The sequence below is a fragment of the Eretmochelys imbricata genome, chromosome 9 (genome assembly GCF_965152235.1).
Source record: "Eretmochelys imbricata isolate rEreImb1 chromosome 9, rEreImb1.hap1, whole genome shotgun sequence".
In the NCBI taxonomy this organism is placed as follows: domain Eukaryota; kingdom Metazoa; phylum Chordata; order Testudines; family Cheloniidae; genus Eretmochelys; species Eretmochelys imbricata.
In genome coordinates, this window is record NC_135580.1 from 9,753,973 (window position 1) to 9,772,909 (window position 18,937).

Genomic DNA, 18,937 nt, shown 5'->3' on the forward strand with positions numbered 1-18,937 from the left:
TACTGCTCACATGTACTTTACTCTTGTGCTGTGTACAGGGCTGTTTGCATTATGAGAGAGTTAGTCTCTTAGCAGCAATTACTGGTCTCACAAACAAGCTTCTCAAAAGGTTTCAAGGTATCCAGGCAACTAGTGTCTCCCAGGATAACTGACTTCAGGCTCAACTCTATGTCCACTTGTAATATCAAACTGACCCTCAATTGTACTGTTCCAGAACACTACACTTCCCACCGTAGGGTCTGATTCTCCTCTCCACCACATCAGTTTAACTCCAATGATTCCACTAGAGGTCCCCCTAAATTATTTTGTGAGAGGATGCTATATGTGCAAAGGACATGTAGCATCTCTGGATATTCAAGATACATTGATAGCAAAAGACAAACTTTCTTGAGTTTGGTAAGAGCCTATATATTCTGTGCAATATTTTAGATTGTAGTGTCCAACTACATGATCCTTACAGGTTTCCTTTATATTTCTTTAACTTAGTTCCCAACTCTGGGATGTTACCCTTTCCCCAATATTGGGTTATCAAACTCCCTTCAGCAGCTCATTCCAATGTCTCTGTCTGTTTAGCATTTGTATAGTTTGGAGGGAAGGACAGGGATCAGAAAAACAGATCTCTAATCTCACTGTGCCCTTCAGGTGTAAGCTAAAAAGTGACCGTAAAAATGGTAACATGGGGTTCCATCTTCATTCTGTCTGTTTCCAGAGCAAATGTGTCCAGCCTGATTTGCAAACTCACCCTGAGATCCAAAAGTCAATCTGCTTTCTTTCTGGGTCATGCATTATCACCAATAATAAAAAGTCTGCTGTTGAAACTTATTTAACAATTCTGTTGATCATAAGAACGTTACAAGATAATTCAGCTCATTCTTCTTTATGAATGTTGAGTCTGCAGAGCTAACAGTAGCATAAAGTAGTGCAAACTTATTTCTGTCAATAATGTAAGGAGCTCTGACTCTGAATACACACAGTGAATACATATGTTGGGAGAGAAGGTGCCATTTTTATTTGATCACATTTCCCACTAACCTCTCTGTAAATTCAAGCATTAAAAATGGTAAGCACCTCGGGACAGGTTCTCCTTCTGTACAGAGCAAAGCAAACTGTCAGCCCTCAATAAATATTAAGAAATATTCTTGTGAATGGAAGGATGTCTGAGATTGCAGTTACTTCCCCCACCCATGTCCTCAAGCAACAGTTGTAAATGTTTTATTTTAATAATTTATTAAAAATAAAATAAGTTTTTGCAGAACCAGTTAAATGACAGCCTCATTCTCTTAGGTTTGCCAGAAAGTGCAGATGGATAAAGCAGCCATGGCTCCGAGAACTGGGAAATGGCAGCCATGACTTTGATTAGCGTTTCTGAGTATATGTACCCCAAGTTCACATCAAAGGAGAAGTGGATGTCCGCTTCAACTCATGTGCATGTAACCACTACTACTGGGAGGAGAGGCTCCCTGGAGGGTCCCTCCCTATCCTTGTATCCTAACAGATGTTCCTCTCCCATTCCCACTGTACCCCAGTACAATGCCAGGAATGAAGTGACCCTAATCTATTCCCTGCACCACAGTAGCCATTCTGGGAGACAAGAGATATTTGTCACCCAGCCCCCTCATTCTAGGGGATGTCCTTTCTGCTGCAGTCAACAATCATTTTAGGGTATTCAGAGGGTCCCTCTGTTCCCATTACATCCCAATAATAACTAATCTTCCATTTCCCAGCACCAGTAATCAAGTAATCAATCAGGAGGTCAAGGTTGGGTATTAGGAAAAACTATTTCACTAGGAGGGTGGTGAAGAGCTAGACTGGGTTAACTAGGGAGGTGGTGGACTCTCCATCCTTACAGGTTTTTAACACCCGGCTTGACAAAGCCCTGGCTGGGACTATTTAGTTGGGGTTGGTCCTGCTTTGAGCAGGGTGTTGGACAAGATGACCTCCTGAGATGTCTTCCAACTTTAATCTCCTATGATGATTCTATGATTCAGAGCAGTGTTTCTCGACCAGGGGTACCCATACCTTACAGGTCTTCCAAGAGGTACTCATCTCATCTAGATCAGTGTTTCTCAACCTGGGGTTTGCAGCCTTGAGGGGGGTCCCAGAACAGGTTGGGGGGGGGTCACAAGTGCAGGGCCAGCATTAGGGGGGAGGCAAGCAGGGCAATTGCCTGGAACCCCATGCCACCGGGGACCCCAAGAATCTAGGTTACATGCTTCAGCCCCGCCGCCCCGGGGCTCAGGCTTCAGAAAAGGCTCACAAGTGAAAAACATTGCGTCACACTGAAATGTAAGTACAGTATTTATATTCCGATCTACTTTATTTTAGAATGGTCTGGTACAAAGGAGAAAGGAAGCAACGTTTCAGTAAGAGTGCGCCGGACCACTGTGGGGTTGTCATGTCTGATTTGGGAAGGAAGACGTTGTTTCAATGAGGTGGGGGTACGCAAGACAAATCAGACTCCACGCTGGGGTCCAGCAGTCTGGAAAGGTTGAGAACTGAGTTAGGAGGACTGGGGGAGGCTCCCCTTTTCGCCCTGCACTCCAATAACCACCAGGGGGGGTTCAGCAGGTGTCCCTCTTATTCCCTCCCCACCCCATGGAAACTGTGGCACTGGGGGCGACCCTGTGCACCCCAATAATCTCGATGGGAGGCAGGGGCGCCCCCTTCCTAGTCCCCTACAGCCCAATGGTTGCTAGGGGACAGGGGGCCCCTCCCCAACAGCCAGCCGGTGCCCAACGCTGGGAGCCGGGGTGTCCCCCTGAGGGGCGGGGAGCGCCCGGGGCAGACGCAGCGGGGGGCGCCTCAGGGAGTCGGGGACCCGGTGCCGGGCCGCCGCACTGCGCATGAGCGGGAGGCGGCGGAAGGGCCCGTGAGGAGCCGGACTCGGAGCTGGAGGAGCCGCTGCCGCCTCCGGAGGAAGCAGCCGCCGTCGCCGCCCTCAGTCTCCGCCTGAGCCGGGAGGGGAGAGGCCTGCACAGCCCCCAACATGGTGAGCGCCGGGGGCAGCCTCCTGGGTCGGGCCGCGCGCCGGCCCCCGGGCACCCGCCGCCGCGCAGCGCCGCTATGCGGGAGCCGGGGCCTAGTCGTGGTGGCGCCGGGGAGGGGGGGAGAAAGTACCAGGGGGCAGCGCCGCACAGGCGGAGCCTCCAGCCCGGCCGGACAGAGCAAGGAAGGCTGGGGGTCGCTGCGGGGCCTCGGCTCGGCTCAGGCGGGAGGTGGGGCGGGGGCGCTCAGACCCCCTTCAGCTCAGGAGCTGGGGGGGCTCAGACCCCCTTCAGCTCAGGAGCTGGTGTGGGGGGGGGGGCTCAGACCCCCTTCAGCTCAGGAGCTGGTGTGTGTGTGTGTGCGGGGGGGGGGCTCAGACCCCCTTCAGCTCAGGAGCTGGTGTGTGTGTGTGTGCGGGGGGGGGCTCAGACCCCCTTCAGCTCAGGAGCTGGTGTGTGTGTGTGTGGGGGGGGGGGGGCTCAGACCCCCTTCAGCTCAGGAGCTGGTGTGTGTGTGTGTGTGGGGGGGGGGCTCAGACCCCCTTCAGCTCAGGAGCTGGTGTGTGTGTGTGTGTGGGGGGGGGGGGCTCAGACCCCCTTCAGCTCAGGAGCTGGTGTGTGTGTGTGTGCGGGGGGGGGGCTCAGACCCCCTTCAGCTCAGGAGCTGGTGTGTGTGTGTGTGCGGGGGGGGGGCTCAGACCCCCTTCAGCTCAGGAGCTGGTGTGTGTGTGTGTGCGGGGGGGGGCTCAGACCCCCTTCAGCTCAGGAGCTGGTGTGTGTGTGTGTGCGGAGGGGGGCTCAGACCCCCTTCAGCTCAGGAGCTGGGGTGTGTGGGGGGGGGGGGGCTCAGACCCCCTTCAGCTCAGGAGCTGGGGTGTGTGGGGGGGGGGGGGCTCAGACCCCCTTCAGCTCAGGAGCTGGGGTGTGTGGGGGGGGGGGGGCTCAGACCCCCTTCAGCTCAGGAGCTGGGGTGTGTGTGTGGGGGGGGGGGCTCAGACCCCCTTCAGCTCAGGAGCTGGGGTGTGTGTGTGGGGGGGGGGCTCAGACCCCCTTCAGCTCAGGAGCTGGGGTGTGTGTGGGGGGGGGGGGCTCAGACCCCCTTCAGCTCAGGAGCTGGGGTGTGTGTGGGGGGGGGGCTCAGACCCCCTTCAGCTCAGGAGCTGGGGTGTGTGTGGGGGGGGGGGGCTCAGACCCCCTTCAGCTCAGGAGCTGGGGTGTGTGTGTGGGGGGGGGGGCTCAGACCCCCTTCAGCTCAGGAGCTGGGGTGTGTGTGTGGGGGGGGGGCTCAGACCCCCTTCAGCTCAGGAGCTGGGGTGTGTGTGTGGGGGGGGGGCTCAGACCCCCTTCAGCTCAGGAGCTGGGGTGTGTGTGTGGGGGGGGGGCTCAGACCCCCTTCAGCTCAGGAGCTGGGGTGTGTGTGTGGGGGGGGGGCTCAGACCCCCTTCAGCTCAGGAGCTGGGGTGTGTGTGGGGGGGGGCTCAGACCCCCTTCAGCTCAGGAGCTGGGGTGTGTGTGGGGGGGGGGCTCAGACCCCCTTCAGCTCAGGAGCTGGGGTGTGTGTGGGGGGGGGGGCTCAGACCCCCTTCAGCTCAGGAGCTGGGGTGTGTGTGGGGGGGGGGCACACTGGTCCCCTGGAATGGCATATGCAGGGGAGGGTGCTGTTGGGCTCACTGGCTCCTTTGTGGGGAGGGTGGCTCAGGACCCTTCACTTCAGTGCTGCGGGGAAGCGGTAACTAGGGCTCTGTGGGGAGGGAGCAGGAACTGCACCTCAGGGCTAGGGGAGGGGGTCTGTGAGTTCCTGGGGGGACTTTGGGACCCAGCATCTCAGGGAGGGTTTGGTAGGGAGTATTCCAGGCCGCTCCTTAGGAAGGAGTCCGGGGTGGGGGTGGGGTGGGGTGGGGGGGAATCCCTGTACTTTTTGGGGTGGATTCAGGTCCCTTTGTATAGAGGGTCAGGGGTTACTAGCTTCATGGGCATTTTAGGGAGGTTCAGTTTTTTGTGTCCTTGTTGGATTGGGTGGATTCAGATCCCAGCATACATGAGGAGCTAATGGGGATGCTTTCCTGGGGCTCAATGCCCATTGTAGCAAAGCAACTTCACTGATGATATGGAGGTTTTTGAGGTTCATCAAACTGGAGCCTTCCTGGAGAATTTGTGGGCATTTACTTCATAGATTGGGGATTGATCCCTTTCACATCAGCATCACGAAGGACGTTCTATCCATTCACACTTTTTAATCTGATTTATTTGGTAATAGCTAATGATTTCTGGTATACAGTGTGCTGTTTTAATTATTATTATTTTTTTAAATATGAGAGTATCTTGATATTGACTGTCTCTCACACATATTTTTGTGTACCCAAGTGAACATGTTTTAGTGTCATACTTTTTTCTAAGGCCTCATCTGCACACAAAAGTTGTACCACTTTAACAATATTGGCATAGTTAAAGTGGTACACTGCTCCTAGTAAGGACGTAGATTTATTGTTATAAATATGTGGGAAGGGGAATAAGCTATAAAGGTATAAGGCACCTTTACAGTGCTATAACTGCATCCACACTAGGGGTTGTACTGGCATAACTATCATTTAAAAAAAAAAAATCACACCGACATAGACTTGCGTAAAACCCTGTGGTATTCCAGGACATAGATTGTTGGTGTGGCATTTAGACCTCTTGCACTTCACTTTTTTGTTGTCATTAGAAATCCTTAATAAAAATTGAAACCTTATACTGAGCAGTTGGATGAAGTTTCTTTTTGTGTGAAACAGGTTTTTTAAGAGAGATCTTACTGTTGAAGGGTGGTGAGGTTGTTCACGAGTCTTAGTATAACAACATGCTTTTTGGAACTCACTTGGTCAATGGTTTTCAACCACTTTCATTTGTGGACCCTTAAAATTTTTAAAATGGAAGTGCAGACTCCTTTGAAAACTTAGACATAGTCTACGAACCCCTAGGGGTCTGCGGACAACAGGTTGAAAACTACTGTTTTGTGGTAATGACAATCTTTTGCTGATCCTTCAGACATCGTCAGCCACTCAGTTGAAAGCCACTGCACTAGCTAATTGTTGCACAACACTGCTGAGGTAACGTCCGATGAAGTGAGCTGTAGCTCACGAAAGCTTACGCTCAAATAAATTGGTTAGTCTCTAAGGTGCCACAGGTACTCCTTTTCATTTTATAAAAAGAATCTTGTTAAGGCCTCAGGAAGTACAGTTAAACTAGATACCTGTACTGCTTAGGTCTTTGAAGGCACTTGGCTTTAGGCCTCATGCCTCACAACACAACCTGGATATGCCATATAACCACACATCAGATGTGTTGGCTGTGTATGCATATATCAACACCCGGCTTTATGATTAGAAATTGTAATTTAATCAAGCATTCGTACAATTTAAATACAAGAGAGGGGCAATGAGATGTATTATGCTGTGGATAGTCTCCTGGGGGAAGTGGCGGATGCCTATTTACTTTGGTCTTTTGAAACTACACTGAACAGAAGACTAGAAAACATTCTGTATGGAACAATGCTGTATTGACACAGATGGACTGGGTAATCTAATAGGTTTATTATTGTATTAATTTGTATTCTAGTAATACCTGGGCACCTCAGTCATGGACCATGGCCTTGTTGTGTTAGGCACTCTACAAATACGTCTTTTCCAACTTGTTTGATTCTACAATTAAGTTCCAATGGTTTGTTTATGTCACCATGAACTTCAAAGTGAAAACACATCCTCATTATGAAATGGTTAGGATTTCTTGTTATACTACTTGGGTACAAAGGCTTCGATTCTGCAAACACTTACGCATGCGCTTGTTTTTAAATCAATGGGCTGTTCACAATACTAAAGTTAATTACATGCCTAAGTATTTGCAGCACTGAAGCCTACAGACTAATTTTATAATCTTTATTCAGCAACTTACTTTGTTTACTGTCTTGTGTATCTGCACATGTTCTCTAAGAAAAACTTCTCTTGTGATAAAATGGTAAATATACAGTTGCTTATGACAAACTTCTTGCAGTAACAAGAAACGGAAATTCTTGTACAACTTGAAATTCTTAGTGTTTGACATTATCTTCTGTACTATCTTGTTTCAGCTCATGGCATCATTTTATAGTTTAATATCACCCTGAACGTTGTAAGATGATTGTTTCATACAGCTATTTGGTACCTATGTGGTGAATATTTGTGTTTAAAATAGTTTGTTTGCACATCAAATTCAAAACCAGCTCATTTTCCTAAAGTAACATTTGTAGATTGAGCGACTGCATTTAGGATCAATTCAGGCCACTTCATCTGCATCTTTAAAAAGAGATGGCCAAAGGATATACAACTTTGTGTCCTTTCCCAGCTTTCCAAAGAGTCCATTGGATTCATGTTTATGTAGTTTCTTTTCACCAGAACTATCTTAAGATTGTTCAGGAATAGGGGCTACTGTCAGAGCATTGTGTGATTTAGTGTGTAGCCCTTGATTCTCTGACCACATTCTTGCGGTGTGGAAGTGTGTCCTATGGAAGCAGCTATATAGGGGCTGTATAGATGCTTCTAGGCTGGACCAGAATTATGGGTGCAAATATTATAATGTTGTTGTGCACCAGCTTTTAGGGCAGAAGTGAAAAAGGCCTGAATTCAGCACTTACTCTGCCTGCCAGATTAAGGGCTTGTCTACATTGGCACTTCACAGCGCTGCAACTTTCTCGCTCAGGGGTGTGAAAAAACACCACCCTGAGTGCTGCAAGTTTCGGTGCTGTAATGTGGCATTGTAGACAGTGCTACAGCTGGTTGGTTGGTTGTTTCGTTTGTTTGGTTTTTTTACAGCGCTGAGAGAGCTCTCTCCCAGTGCTGTGCCGTGACTAAACAGCCCCATTAAAGCACTGCCGCAGCAGTGCTTTAACGTTGCTAGTGAAGACGTGCCCTAAATCGGAATTACCTCAGTGACTCTCAGAGCTATTACATTCTCTTGGTTAGCTAGGTAAGAATTGTATAAATTACAATGAAAGATTATTCAATTACACACACACATTAATTGAAATAACCTTAAATTTGTAAAACAAATCAAGGAATGTCAGCAAACTTCAAGATAACCCTAGTGGTGTTCGCACCCTTTCTTTGAGTGGTTTATGTTGCTGGACCTTTTGAATGTTTAATTTTTGTGTTGCTGACTTGAAAATGAGTGGATCTTATTTCAGCTTAAAATACAATTTAAAAAAAAGAAAAGAAAATGTGTCCTTGCTCTCTTCCTTTTATCTTCCTTTCCCCAAACACCTGAGAAGAGAAGGAGGTTATCAGGATATGATTATTATTATTGACTAGCAAGATATGACTATATACAGAAAATGCTGTGGGGATTGATTTTTGGTAGTGCTACCCTTCAACTTGGACTTTGCATTTGTTTTTGATTTGCCATGCACCCATATGCCATGGCATTAGATGCATAAATTATCCCTCAGTAAATGCATAGCTTGTTGTGGTAATAAATACTTCTGTGATCAGTTTTTATGCTCTCAACAAATATGAAGAATAAAATACACCTTGATCAGATTTTGCTTTTTATGTTTTACCAGTTGTATATATTAATAAACACAAACAAGAACACTTATGGTTATTTGCAAGTGTCTGATGCATTCTTTTGATGGCTGTAGCACAACCCTGAATGCTTTTGATTCTAAAGAAAAGTGAAGAAATGCTCTTATGACCATAAGAATACTCCCATTAATGTGCACACGAACACTTCACAAATCAGGACCCCAGAGCTGAAAGGTGATCATACCTGCAGACGCTAATGTCTGCATACAGTGCCTTCAGGTTATTCAGCGTTTGACGTGAAGTCACTGACTGGAGTTCTATATGAGTGTAAGGGCCTCTCCTGCATGCAGATTACTCTGTAGGGTTTACAGGCAGTTTATGTATCCTTAACATAAGAACTGATCTTTTTCTAAAATGCAAGCCAAGATTCTGCAGAAGTTGATGCTCCTTACTTGGAAAAGATTCCTATGCATCGCATCTATGTGAGTTTTTTAGACCCTAATTTAAGAGGCCTAATAAAGGTATACAAATATTATAGTTAAAGATGTAACCTCTAAATAAGTTCCAGTGCCTCGGTTGCTATGAGCTTTTCTAAACTGCAGATTGACAACTGGCTGGAGTTTTATGAGTGTTCATTGCTGCTATTGGGACCCCTATGGGTAGTTGTGAAACTGACAAGAAGAGGTAGGCATCCAAAATGTGACACTCGGAAGAGTAGAATAGCAGAGACTCCCATCACACATGGGCCAGAATATTGGTTTGGTGGAGATGGTAATCGAACAAATACTCTCTACCTTCTGGAAGCCAGAGGGATTTGGGGTGGGGATTCTTCAAATTGATCAGATGCCAAATAGCTGGAGACTACACACAACCTCTGGGGAAGTTCCAGGGGCAGCGTACTGGAAAGAAGTCCATGTTTCCGTTTCTAAGCAGCATGGAAGGAGGGGTGTTGACTTCTCACATGGATGTTAATCTTGGACAGCAGGGCCCCCATCTTTATTTAGTGATCTAGCTATTATGTGTTTGGCAAATGTTTAAGTCCGATATACGAGGGTGATGGTGAGTTGGTGGCTGTGGGAACTATTTTTAAAAAATTATTTGTATTGCCATAGTTCCCCAAAGCAACAACTAAGATCTAAGTTTCTATCGTTCAAAGAGCTATATAAACACGCAAGAAGACATGATCTGTGTGCTTTGTTTCAGTGTGGGGGAGGAAGGAGAGGGAAGCGGAGTCACATGACAAGAAATGAGTTGATAAAGGATGAAGATAAGAACTGCCATACAGGGTCAGACCAATGGTCCATCTAGCCCAGTATCCTTTCTCTGACAGTGGCCAGTACCAGAGCTTTGGGGGACACGTACAGCACAGGACAGTTTTGGATAGATCCACCCCTGTCTTCCCCTCTTGGCTTCTGGAAGTCAGAGATTTAGGGTCACCCTGAGCATGAGGTTACATCCCTGACCATCTTGGCTAATAGCCATTGATGGACCTATCCTACATGAACTTATCTAGTTTTTCCAACTTAGTTATACTTTTTGCCATCACAGCATACCATGGCAATGAATTCCACAGGTTAATTGAATTATGTGTAAAAAAAGTACTTTCTCTTGTTTGTATTAAACCTGCTGTCTGTTAATTTAATCAGGTGACCTTTTGTATTGTGGGAAAAGTTAAATAACACTTCTCTATTCACTTTTTCCACAGCATTTTTGATTTTATAGGCTTCTGTCATATCTCCCTTAATTGTCTCTTTTCTAAGATGAGCAGCCCTAATCTTAGAACCATAGAGTTAGAAGAGACCGCAAGGGACATCTAGTCTAACTCCCTGGCAAGATGCAGGATTTGTCGTATTTAAACTGTCCAAGACAGATGGCTGTCCAGCCTCTTTTTGAAAACTTCCAGTGAAGGAGCTTCCACAGCCTCCCTAGGCAGTCTGTTTCATTGTCCTATTGTTAAGAATTTTTTCCTGATATTTAATCTAAATCTGCTATGCTGTAGTTTGTACTCATTGCCTCTTGTCCTGCCCTCTTGTGGCAAGAGAGAACAACTTTTCTCCATCTTTTTTTATGGCAGCCTTTCAAGTATTTGAAGACTGCTATCATGTCCCCCCTTAATCTCCTCTTTTCCAAACTAAACTTACCCAGCTCCTTCAGCCTTTGTTCATATGGCTTGCATTCCATCCCTTTGATCATCTTTGTCACCTTGCGTCTGGATCCTTTCCAGTTTCTCTACATCCTTTCAAAATTGGAGACTGTACTCCAGCTGAGGCCGAGTAGAGAGGTACTATCACCTCCCATGATTTGTGTTGTTAATGCAACCTAAAATTGCATTTGATTTTTTTTTTCCCAACAGCATCACATTGTTGACTCTTGTTGAGGTTGTGATGCACCACAACTCACAGATCCTTCCCAACATCACTGCTGTCAAGCCAGTTATCCCCCATGCTGTATTTTTGCATTTAGTTTTTCTTCCCTACGTGTAGCACCTTACATTTGTTTTTGTTGAATTTCATTTTGTTGTCTGTCGCCCAGTTCTCCAATTTATCAAAATCCCTTTGAATTTTAGCTTTAGCCTCCAAAGTATTGGCAAACATCCCTAGCTTTGTGCTATCTGCAGATTTGATTAGTATGCTCTTTATTCTTACATCCAGATCTTTAATAAAGATGCTAAATAACACTGGACCCAGAACAGGTCCCTGTGGAACCCCAGTCGAGACCTCCCTCCAATCTGACATCATTCCATTAATAAAAAGAAAAGGAGTCCTTGTGGCACCTTAGAGACTAACCAATTTATTTGAGCATAAGCTTTCGTGAGCAACAGCTCACTTCATCACATCACTGCATCCGATGAAGTGAGCTGTAGCTCACGAAAGCTTATGCTCAAATAAATTGGTTAGTCTCTAAGGTGCCACAAGGACTCCTTTTCTTTTTGCGAATACAGACTAACACGGCTGTTACTCTGAAACCTGTCATTCCATTAATAGTTACTTTTTTGATTGCACTTGTTTAACCAATTGTATATCCACTTAATGGTAGTTCCGCAGAGCCCATATTTCTCCAGCTTACTTAATAGAATATCCTATGGGACTGTATCAAAAGCCTTGCTGAAGTCCAGGTATATTCTGTCCACTGCATTCCTCATATCCACCAAACCAGATACTTTGTCAAAGAAGGAAATCAAGCTAGTTTGGCATGATTTGTCCTTAGTAAATCCATGCTGGCTGCTTGTGATTACCCTTTCATGCTCCAGGTACTTGTAAATTGGATGTTTTATACATTGCTCTAGTAGCTTCCCAGATATCGAGGTCAGGCTGACTGGTCTGTAATTCCCTGGCTCCTCCTTTTCAAAGATGGGCACTATGTTAGCCCTTCTCCAGTCTTCCAGGACCTCTGCTATCTTCCATGAGTTTGCAAATATTATTGCCAGCCTTTTTGACTGCTGCTGCGCATTGAGCTGGAGTTTCCAGAGCTATCCACAATGATTCCAAGATCTTTCTTGAATGGTAATGGCTAATTACCATTGTAGTTTGGATTATTTTTTCTTAATGTGCATTATTTTGTACTTCTCAATGTTGAATTTCATCAGCCATTTTGTTGCCTGGTGACCCAGTTTTATAATATCCCCCTTTAACTCTTTGCAGTCAGCTTTGGATTTAACTATCTTGAATAACTTTGTATTGCCTGGAAACTTTGCCACTTCACTGTTCACTCCCTTCTCCAGATCATTAATGAATGTTGAACAGCACAGGTCCCGTACAGATCTTTGGGGCCCCTGCTGCTTAGCTCTCTTCATTATGAAAACTGACCATTTATTTTTACCCTTCGTTTCCTATATTTTAACCGGTTACTGATCCATTAGAGGACCTTCCTTGTTATCCCATGACTATTTAGTTTCCTTAAAAGTCTTTGGTATGGGACCTTATCAAAGGCTTTTGGAAAATCCAAGTATGCTATCTTGACTGGATTACCCTTATCCACATGTGTTTAGCACCCTCAAAAAATGTTAATAGATCGGTGAGGCATGACTTCCCTTTACAAAAGCAATGTTGACTCTTCCCCCAACAATTGTGTACATCTGTGTCTGATGATTCTGCTTTTTACTGTAGTTTCTACCAATTTCCCCAGTACTGAAGTTAAGCTCACTGGCTTGTAATTATCAGGGTTACCTTTGGAGCCCTTTTTAAAAATTGGAATTACTTTCCAGTCATCTGGTACAGAGGCTTGTTTCAGTGATCGGTTATGTTATACTACAGTTAGTAAAAGTGGCAGAGAGTCCTGTGGCATATTGGATGTATTCACCCACGAAAGCTCATGCTCCAATGTCTATTAGTTTATAAGGTGCCACAGGACTCTGCCGCTTTTACAGATCCAGACTAACACGGCTACCTCTCTGATACAGTTAGTAGTTCTTCAGTTTCGTATTTGAGTTCCTTCAGAACTCTTGTGTGAATACCATCTGATCATGGTAACTTTTACAGTTTAATTTATCAATTTGTTCTAAAACCTCTTCTACTAACCTGTTCATGTGTGTACTTCAGATTTGTTGCCTTAAAAGAATAGGTCTGATGTGGATATCTCCCCCACATCCTCTGCAGTGAAGACCAATGCAAAAAATTCATTTAGCTTCTCTGCAATGTCCTTGTTTTCCTTGAGTGCTTCCTTAGTTGTCTAATGGCCCCACTGCTTGTTTGGAAAGCTTCCTACTTCTTAAGTACTAAAAAAAATTCTTACTGTCAGCTTTTGCGTCTTTAGCATGTTACTTCTCAACTTCTTTCTTGGTTTGCATTCTTATACTTTTATGCTTAACTTGCCAGAATTTGTGTGCCTTCCTATTGTCCTCACCTTCAAAGCCTTTCAAGACTGTGGCCATATTTGGAAGTCAAAACCTAGTGAGGATAAGAAGTTTGAATTTGATGTGGTTGAAAGTAGAGAGCGGTTGGAGGGATTCAAAGGGAGAGCAGTGACATGGTCAGAATGGGCAAATTGATCTTAGCAGCTTTGTTATATAAGGATTGGTGAGGCTGATCATGTCAAGGGGCCAGAGAAGAGGAATAATTAGAGAATATTGCCCAATTAAATGTATTATGGAGCTTTTATATCTTTCTCTGAAGCAGTATAGTATTGGCCACTGTCAGAGACTCTGTCCAACTAGACCGGGGGTGTCAAACTAATTTTTTGTTGGGAGCAGGAGCAAAAATTCACTGATAAGCAAATTTTGCAGTCTTGTGCAATTGCATAATGTGTCTCATTAGTGAAGTTAAATACTGTGTTTAAAGAAAATGTGTTCACTTAGAATTCATAAATAAGACTTTTTTTCATTCTTCCCCCTTTCCTCTGGGGGAATTTCTCTCTTTTCCTACCCTCTTTTAGGAAATCCTCTTCTTCATCCTGTTCTTTGGAGGCAGGAGGTACTAGGGAGTGAAGTGGAGAAGATGCCATGTCCCTGAGCCCAATGCTAAGGTCTGAGAGAGATGGATAGAGAAAAGGAAGGCGAGGCTAAAAAAGAACTTCTCTGTGCCAGGCTTTGTGGTGTTACCTGTGCCCTCCTGCTCCTCCCAAGCAGTGGCAGTTTGCACAGGCATCTGTGTGGTCAGGCATGAGTTTCCTCCTTAGTGGCTCCCTCTAGGCTAGATCGCCTTTCATTTCAGAGGAAGTTGCAAGCTGAAGAACAGGGTTCTTGGCGCCACATGAAACTTGAATAGGGGTGTCAAGAATTGGGGTGAATAGGGGTGTCAAGAATTGGGGCGAATAGGTGAATTGTCTAGAATAGGGGTGTCAAACAGTCCACAAGAGATTTGTTTCAGAATGGTCAGTGTTATGCATAAACATCTATCTAGGTTCTTATATCATGCTCATCACATAAATTTTTGATCAAAGGGAATGGTCTGCAAAGATCTGAGTTTGTACTTTTCTCCTTATCCAGAGGCTGATAGAATTTATTAGAACATTCAGTCTATTCATTTGTTTCACTTTTCATTGTCTTTTTTTATTTCAACAATGATAGCAGATAGACTTTTGTTTAACTGACTTCATGTTACTAGAATGTTCCCTTCAAGTTGTGGTAGAGGCATGTTAGCTAACCTGAATTGGGGTAGCAAGTACTCTATCTGTCTCTAGTTAAATACAGGAAAGGCTATAGGGTTCCGTAGCCTCTGTCTTGAGCATTTTAAAAGAAGTCTCTTGAAACTCAGGTTCTCAAAATACTTTTAAAAAGTGAACAGGAGTACTTGTGGCACCTTAGAGACCAACAAATTTATTAGAGCATAAGCTTTTGTGGGCTACAGCCCACTTCATCGGATGCATAGAATGAAACATATAGTAAGAAGATAAAAAACACATACAGAGAAGGTGGAAGTTGCCATACAAACTGTGAGAGGCTAATTAATTAAGATGAGCTATTATCAGCAGGAGAAAAAAACTTCTGTAGTGATGATCAAGATGGCCCATTTAGATAGATGACAAGAAAGTGTGAGGATACTTAATATGGGGAAATAAATGCAATGATCCAGCCACTCCCAGTCTCTGTTCAAACCGAAGTTAAAGCTGACAAAGGAGGTGCTGTCATAGTCATGAATAAGTTGGAATATGAACAAGAGGCTGCTAGGCAGCTCTCTAACTCCACATTCTACAGGCCATTATCCTCTGATCCCACTGAGGATTACCAAAAGAAACTACACTATCTGCTCAAGAAAATCCTTGAAAAAGCATAGGAACAGATCTGTGCAGACACATGCCTAGAACCCCAAGCAGGGGTATTCTGTTTGCTACCCAAGATCCATAAACCTGGAAATCCTGGACACCACATCATCTCAAGCATTGGTACCCTGACAGCAGGATTGTCTGGCTATGTAGACTCCCTCCTCAGGCCCTATGCTACCAGCACTCCTAGCTATCGTCGAGACACCACTGACTCCCTGAGGAAACTACAATCCATCGGTGATCTTCCAGAAAACACCATCCTAGCCACTATGGATGTAGAAGCCCTCTACACCAACATTCCACACAAAGATGGACTACAAGCTATTGGGAACAGTATCTCTGATAAGGTCACAGCAAACGTGGTGGCTGACCTTTGTGACTTTGTACTCACCCACAACTATTTCACATTTGGGGACAATATATACGTTCAAGTCAGCAGCACTGCTATGGGTACCCACATGGCCCCACAGTATGCCAACACTTTTATGGCTGACTTAGAACAACACTTCTTTAGCTCTCATCCCCTAATGCCCCTACTCTACTTGCACTACACTGATGACATCTTCATCATCTGGACCCATGGAAAAGAAGCCTTTGAGGAATTCCACTGTGATTTCAACAATTTCCATTTCACCATCAACCTCAGCCTAGACCAATCCACACAAGTGGTCCATTTCCTGGACACTACTGTGCTAATAAGCGATGGTTACATAAACACCACCCTATACTGGAAACCTGCTGACCTCTATACTTACCTACATGCCTCCAGCTTCCATCCAGGACGCACAACACGATCCATTGTCTACAGCCAAGCTCTAAGATACAACCGCATTTACTCCAGTCCCTCAGACAAACACCTACAAGATCTCTATCAAGCATTCTTAAAACTACAATACCCACCTGCTGAAGTGAAAAAACAGATTGACAGAGCCAGAAGAGTACCCAGAAGTTACCTACTATAGGACAGGCCCAAGAAAGAAAATAACAGAACGCCACTAGCTGCACTTCAGCCCCCAACTAAAACCTTTCCAGCGCATCCTCAAAGATGTACAACCTATCCTGAAAAATGATCCCTCACTCTCACAGATCTTGGGAGACAGACCAGTCTTCGCTTACAGACAGCCCCCCAACCTGAAGCAAATACTCACCAGCAACCACACAACAAAAACACTAACCCAGGAACCTATCCTTGCAACAAAGCCCGATGCCAACTCTGTCCACATGTTTATTCAAGTGACACCATCATAGGACCTAATCACATTTGCCACGCCATCAGGGGCTTGTTCACCTGCACATCTACCAATGTGATATATGCCATCTTGTGCCAGCAATGCCCCTCTGCCATGTACATTAGCCAAACGGGACAATCTCTACGCAAAAGAATAAATGGACACAAATCTGACATCAGGAATCCATAACATTCAAAAACTAGCAGGAGAACACTTCAACCTCTTTGGCCTCTCAGTAAAAGACACACATTGAATCTATTTCCCTATGTTAAGTATCCTCACACCTTCTTGTCAACTGTCTAAATGGGCCATCTTGATTATCACTACAAAAGTTTTTTTTCTTCTGCTCATAATAGCTCAGCTTAATTAATTAGCCTCTTACAGTTTGTATGGCAACTTCCACCTTCTCTGTACGTGTTTGTGTGTGTGTGTGTCTGTCTGTATATATCATTTTACTATATGTTCCATTCTTTGCATCCGATGAAGTGGGCTGTAGCCCACGAAAGCTTATGCTCTAATAAATTTGCTAGTCTCTAAGGTGCCACAAGTACTCCTGTTCGTTTTGCAGATACACACTAACACGGCTGCTACTCTGAAACCTTTTTAAACCTTTCACACTGACCCTGGTATGTCTACACAGTGTAAAAAAAAAAACCAAACACCCAAAAAACAAAACCACTACAGCAAGTCTCCGAGCCCGTGTCAACTTAAGCTGGCAGGGCTTATGTTGCATGGCTAAAAATAGAAGTGTAGACATTCAGGCTCCAACCCATGCCCAAATGTCTGTACTGCTATTTTTAGCCCCTTAGCCCAAGCCCCATGAGCTCCATTTTGACCTGGGTTCTGAGATTCACTGCTGCAGGTCTTTTTTAAGTTTTGTAACTGTATCGCTGTATTGGTTTAGGCAAGTTGCTTAAGTTTTTTTTGAGTCTGTTTCTGCTTCTATAAAATAGAGACAATACCTACTTCATGGAACTGTTGTGGGGATTATATAGTTATTGTTAAGGTCTTTGAAAACAAAAAGCACTCTATAAATGTTTGAAGATGTTTCATTTTTCAATTTTCAGCTTTCACTATTTTTAAATGCTAGTATTATCTGAATTAAAGTTGCAGATTAGTCTGTCAACATCTGGTGGGGGGTTTTTTGCATGAGGAATATGAGTTTCCCAAATTACAGGAGACTTTAAATTTTATGCATTTCAGTTACCTTTCTTTGGCACACATAACATTCAAAATTGCTCTTGCTTTAAGCAGAGAACTTGATATCTTCTAGGCAAGATAGGTTTTAAAAGATCAGCCTTTTAAATAGGAACTGCATGTGCACGTATTATGCCATCATCACTACAGCTTATTGCATATTGAGATGATATTGTAAATTTTAACATTTTCTGGATGGTTTGTGTGATGATTTAGTTGATAGTTTTGCCATTACATGGAATACGTGATAGTTTTGCCATTACATGGTATACATGGAGTACGAGGTACCCTTCCATTGTGCAGCCACAAGGGGTTGAGAATACTGAGGACACTGCTAACTTCTTCAAGTAAAGATTACGGGCACACAGTGTTGTTGATGTGCACTCGTAGGAAAGCAGCCACAATGTTTTATAGGAAAGTATCTATTTATACCTGTCCAGTTGTATATATTATAATTTGCCTAAAAAATATGTCCACGTGTAATTTTTTTTAAAAAAAGCATCTTTTCATATAACCGATTGTAAGAAAAACAAGGTATGTATTAAGTATAAAGAGCATAAGTTGCAGTCTGACTGTTTTAATTTTTGTTAGGGAGAGTTTAATATATTGTGAAGGTTTAATGGAATTTGGAGGTACTTGTACTTTTTTCCAGTAACCAGTGTTCGTCTCAGTATTGTCTTTTTTCTAACTTTCCTAGAACAAGTTGAAATCGTCACAGAAAGATAAAGTTCGTCAGTTTATGATCTTCACTCAATCTAGTGAAAAGACTGCAGTGAGTTGTCTATCTCAAAATGACTGGAAGTTAGATGTTGCAACAGACAATTTTTTCCAAAATCCTGAACTTTATATACGAGAGAGCGTTAAAGGATCATTGGACAGAAAGAAGTTAGAACAGCTATATAACAGATACAAAGGTGAGTGCAGTGAGTTCTAACAATTATGCTTTATAGATTATTTTATTTGCAGCCGCTAATTTGTAGATTCCACATGCATCGTATGTTTATAACTGGGCTACTCTACTTAAATTTAAACTGATCTGTACACACTAACTTTTGTGTAACTAATAATACAAGCCCAGTCTAGAAAAGCAGAGATACCATTTATGTAAAGCCCCAGTACTGCAAACACACACATACTTAACTTCATGAACTATTGACTTAAGCATGTGTGTAAGTCTTTGCAAGATTGGGGCTTAAACTTGGAACTTCATGTAGTGTTACTCATGTGACCCCTTGATATCCAGGCTTCTTTAGATTGATTGGTTCTTTTGTGGGTAACATATTACTCCAGACTTAAT

General features: G+C 44.1%; 1 protein-coding gene across 1 annotated transcript in view; it reads left to right on the plus strand.

Moving 5' to 3' along the window:
* Positions 1-2,795: 2,795 nt before the first annotated feature.
* The window catches only part of DCUN1D1 (defective in cullin neddylation 1 domain containing 1), a 39,846-nt gene continuing 23,704 nt past the window's right edge, over positions 2,796-18,937 (plus strand). Inside the window, exons 1-2 of the mRNA XM_077826621.1 lie at positions 2,796-2,989; positions 18,338-18,554. Of these exons, the coding sequence (XP_077682747.1) occupies positions 2,987-2,989; positions 18,338-18,554 (220 nt within the window). The 5' untranslated portion in view covers positions 2,796-2,986. The remainder of the gene's footprint in view (positions 2,990-18,337; positions 18,555-18,937) is intronic.